The sequence below is a fragment of the Apium graveolens genome, unplaced genomic scaffold (assembly GCF_009905375.1).
Source record: "Apium graveolens cultivar Ventura unplaced genomic scaffold, ASM990537v1 ctg6109, whole genome shotgun sequence".
NCBI classification, from domain to species: domain Eukaryota; kingdom Viridiplantae; phylum Streptophyta; class Magnoliopsida; order Apiales; family Apiaceae; genus Apium; species Apium graveolens.
This window is the reverse complement of record NW_027419224.1, coordinates 59,535-63,080: the sequence shown is the minus strand read 5'-3', so window position 1 is coordinate 63,080 and position 3,546 is coordinate 59,535. Positions and strand designations below refer to the sequence as shown.

At 38.8% G+C, this 3,546-nt stretch overlaps 1 protein-coding gene across 1 annotated transcript; it reads left to right on the top strand.

Annotated features, from left to right (window-relative positions):
• The first annotated feature begins 714 nt into the window (after positions 1 to 714).
• On the top strand, positions 715 to 3,177 carry LOC141703036 (uncharacterized). The gene has a single exon (XM_074506654.1). The coding sequence runs from the start codon at positions 715 to 717 to the stop codon at positions 3,175 to 3,177; it is 2,463 nt and encodes an 820-aa protein (XP_074362755.1).
• Positions 3,178 to 3,546: the final 369 nt, after the last annotated feature.

The window sequence follows — 3,546 nt, the reverse complement described above, 5'->3', positions numbered from 1 at the left end:
TCAAAATTAGGTCATTCATTACTCCTCATCTTATCCCCTCCTGTACTCTCCATCGTGATTCGTGGCAGCTCCATCGCACCTCGACCTCCTCGAACCTCCATCGACCTCGACCTCAAGCTCGACCTCGACCTCAAGCTGCTTCGCACCTCCTCCATCGCACCTCGACCTCAAGCTCAACCTCCCCCATCGAACCTCGACCTCCATCGCAGAGACCTCCATTTTAGGTAAATCCGTAACCTAAATTATCTTTTTAGTGTTTTAGGGTTCCTCCATTGTTTCAGTGGTTTAAGCTCTAACACAAGCTCACCTCTGCAATTAATTGTTTGAAGTGATAAGCTTAATAGTTAATTGTTTAATTAGTTAGTCATAATCTTAATTAGTTAATTGTTTAATTAGTTAGTCATAATCTTAATTAGTTAATTGTTTAATTAGTTAGTCATAATCTTAATTAGTCACCTCTGCAATTAATTGTTTGAAGTGATGCACATTGGGAATTTGGGTTTGTGATAAGCTTAATTAGTTACTAATTGCTAATAGATTATGTAGTTGTTGCTGATTGTTTTGGTTTGGTAGTTAGTCATAAGCTTAATAGTTTTGGTTATTTGGGAATTTGGGTTTGTAATTGTTTTGGTAGTTAGTCATAAGCTTAATAGTATATGCTCTGTTTTTTACCATCATGTCACTTTCTTTTTGCAGCTTGTTTTATATCAAAATATGGATAGGTCATGGTTAAAAGCTGATAGAAGAACAAGAGAGTTTGAGAATGGAGTGGACGATTTACTTATGTTTGCCTTTGAGAATGGATATAACGAAGACAAAATAAGTTGTCCATGCTTAAAGTGCGCACATAGCAAATCTTGGAAAGCTCGGATTGTTAAAAACCATCTGTTTCAAAATGGTATTGATGAAACGTATACTCGCTGGATATGGCACGGGGAGCCAAATATTGTAGAAAGTCCTGTATTGGATGAAAGTGACAACTCGGTATCTTCTAATTACCAATTCTGCACAAGAATGGGTGAAGCTGACGATGATGATGTTCTTTCTTCAGATTCTTCAGATTTCATCAACCATGTGAAAGGTGAGCATGAACCTCTTTATCCTGGTTGTGAGAATTACACTAAGATGAAAGCTTTGGTTAAGTTATTCAACTTGAAAGTGAAGCATGGTATGTCTGATTCATGTTTTTCTGATGTTCTATTATTGATTGGGTCTTTGCTACCAGAAGGCAACAATGTCCCTTCTTCTTTCAATGAAGCGAAGAAAACCTTATGTGCATTAGGAATGGGTTATGATAAGATACACGCATGCCCGAATAATTGTCTACTATATCGTGGGCCACAAGATGAAGATGAGACTACTTGTCGCATATGTAAGGCCTCTAGATGGAAACTGAATAAGAAAGGAGAAGAACAAGAAGGAGTCCCTGCTAAGGTCTTATGGTATTTCCCCTTGATACCAAGAATAAGAAATTTGTTCAATACACCAGCGATTGCGAAGGACATGACTTGGCATGAGACCGAACGACAACAAGATGGTAAAATGAGGCATCCAGCAGACTCGCAAACATGGAAGGATGTCGATCAAAAGTGGCCTGATTTTGCATCGGAGAGTAGAAACCTCCGGTTAGCTTTATCCGCCGACGGTTTCAATCCTTTTCGTGGAAACCGTACTAATCACTCAAGTTGGCCAGTTTTGCTATCGGTTTACAACCTTCCACCTTGGCTCTGTATGAAAAGAAGGTACATTATGCTTTGCTTGTTAATATCAGGACCGACCGAGCCTGGAAATGATATAGATGTGTTCCTTCAACCACTTATTGAAGATCTGCAGGAGTTGTGGCACGGGAAACAAGTGTACGACGCATATAGACAAGAGTCTTTCGTACTTAGGGGCATATTATTATGGACAATAAGTGACTATCCGGCCTTGGGGAACTTGTCGGGACATGTAGTTAAAGGATATAATGCTTGTATTGTTTGTGTTGATAAAACAGAGGCTACTAGGCTGGTTCACTATCGGAAGACGGTAGTTATGAGGCATAGGAGGTGGTTGCCTCGTCATCATCCGTATAGAAAGCAAAAGGCAGCTTTTGATAATAGCGTTGAGACAGGTGCTGGTCCTATTCCATTAACTGGTGAGCAGGTTTTTGAAAGAGTACAACATCTAAGGGACCATGTCTTTGGTAAGACACAACGCCAACATAAACGGAAGAAAGGTGATGCTAGACCAGTTTGGAAGAAGTTATCTATCTTCTTTCAACTTGAGTATTGGAAATTTTTGCCAGTTAGGCATGTTCTCGATGTGATGCACATCGAGAAAAATATATGTGAGGCTTTACTTGGAACTTTGCTAAATATTCCCGGAAAGACAAAAGATAGGGAGTCAGTCCGTCTCGATATGGCAGAAATGGGAATAAGAATGGAGCTAAGGCCAAAAACTCCCGGAAAGAAAGAGAAGGTACCTTTGGCTGCATGGAACTTATCAAATGCTGAAAAGAAGGTAGTTTGCTCATCATTTCTTCAAATGAAGTTACCGGATGGATTTTGTTCAAATATCAAGAATCTTGTAAATATGGAAAAACTTCGGCTTGTTGGAATGAAATCTCATGATTGCCACACAATATTGCATCATTTGCTTCCAATTGCGATTCGGTCGGTACTGCACAAAAAAGTCAGGTGCACAATAATAAGGTTTTGCCTTTTCTTCAAGGCAATTTGCAGCAAAGTCATCGATGTAGATAAATTGGAAAATATGCAATCTCAGTTGGTGGAAACATTATGCCAGCTGGAAAAACACTTTCCCCCTTCGTTCTTCGATGTCATGATCCATCTCTCAATTCATCTTGTGAGAGAGGTTAAGCTTTGCGGGCCAATCTTTCTACGTTGGATGTATCCTTTTGAGAGATATATGAAGGCGTTTAAAGTATATGTTCGAAATGCTGCTCATCCCGAAGGTTGTATTGCCGAGGCATATGTTGCCGAAGAGGCCGTTGAACGTTTGGTCAATTTTGAAGAAGCTACCATAGGTTTGCCAAAAAATGATAGGCATGAGCAAAATGCAATAAGCAAACCTTTATCTGGTGCGACAATGATCAAGCCAAGCAAAGAGGAATTGCATCTAGCACACTTATGTGTTCTGCAAAATAGCAATCACATGAGGCAATATTTTGAGTAAGTTACTAACATATGTGTGTGTGTGTGTGCATTTTGTTATTTTCTCATTATCTGCAATTCGGTAAATATATTGAAGCAATTGATTTTACTTGTAGTGAACATATGGCATCTTTAATGCTAAGATACCAGCAGCATGAAAATGACGAGGTGTGGCTAAAAACCAAGCAGAATGAACAATTCCCCGAATGGTTCAGGAAAAAGGTAAGTTTTATTTATGTGTTTATTACCTTGTTACGTAGTCCTGATTAAAAACAATACAGACAAGTAATATAAGAAGTCGAAGACATCCAATAAAAAATAAAAACACAGACCTAAAAAAATTGTTTAATTTTTTTTTTATTGTACAGATTGAGACGGAATTGCTCCATGA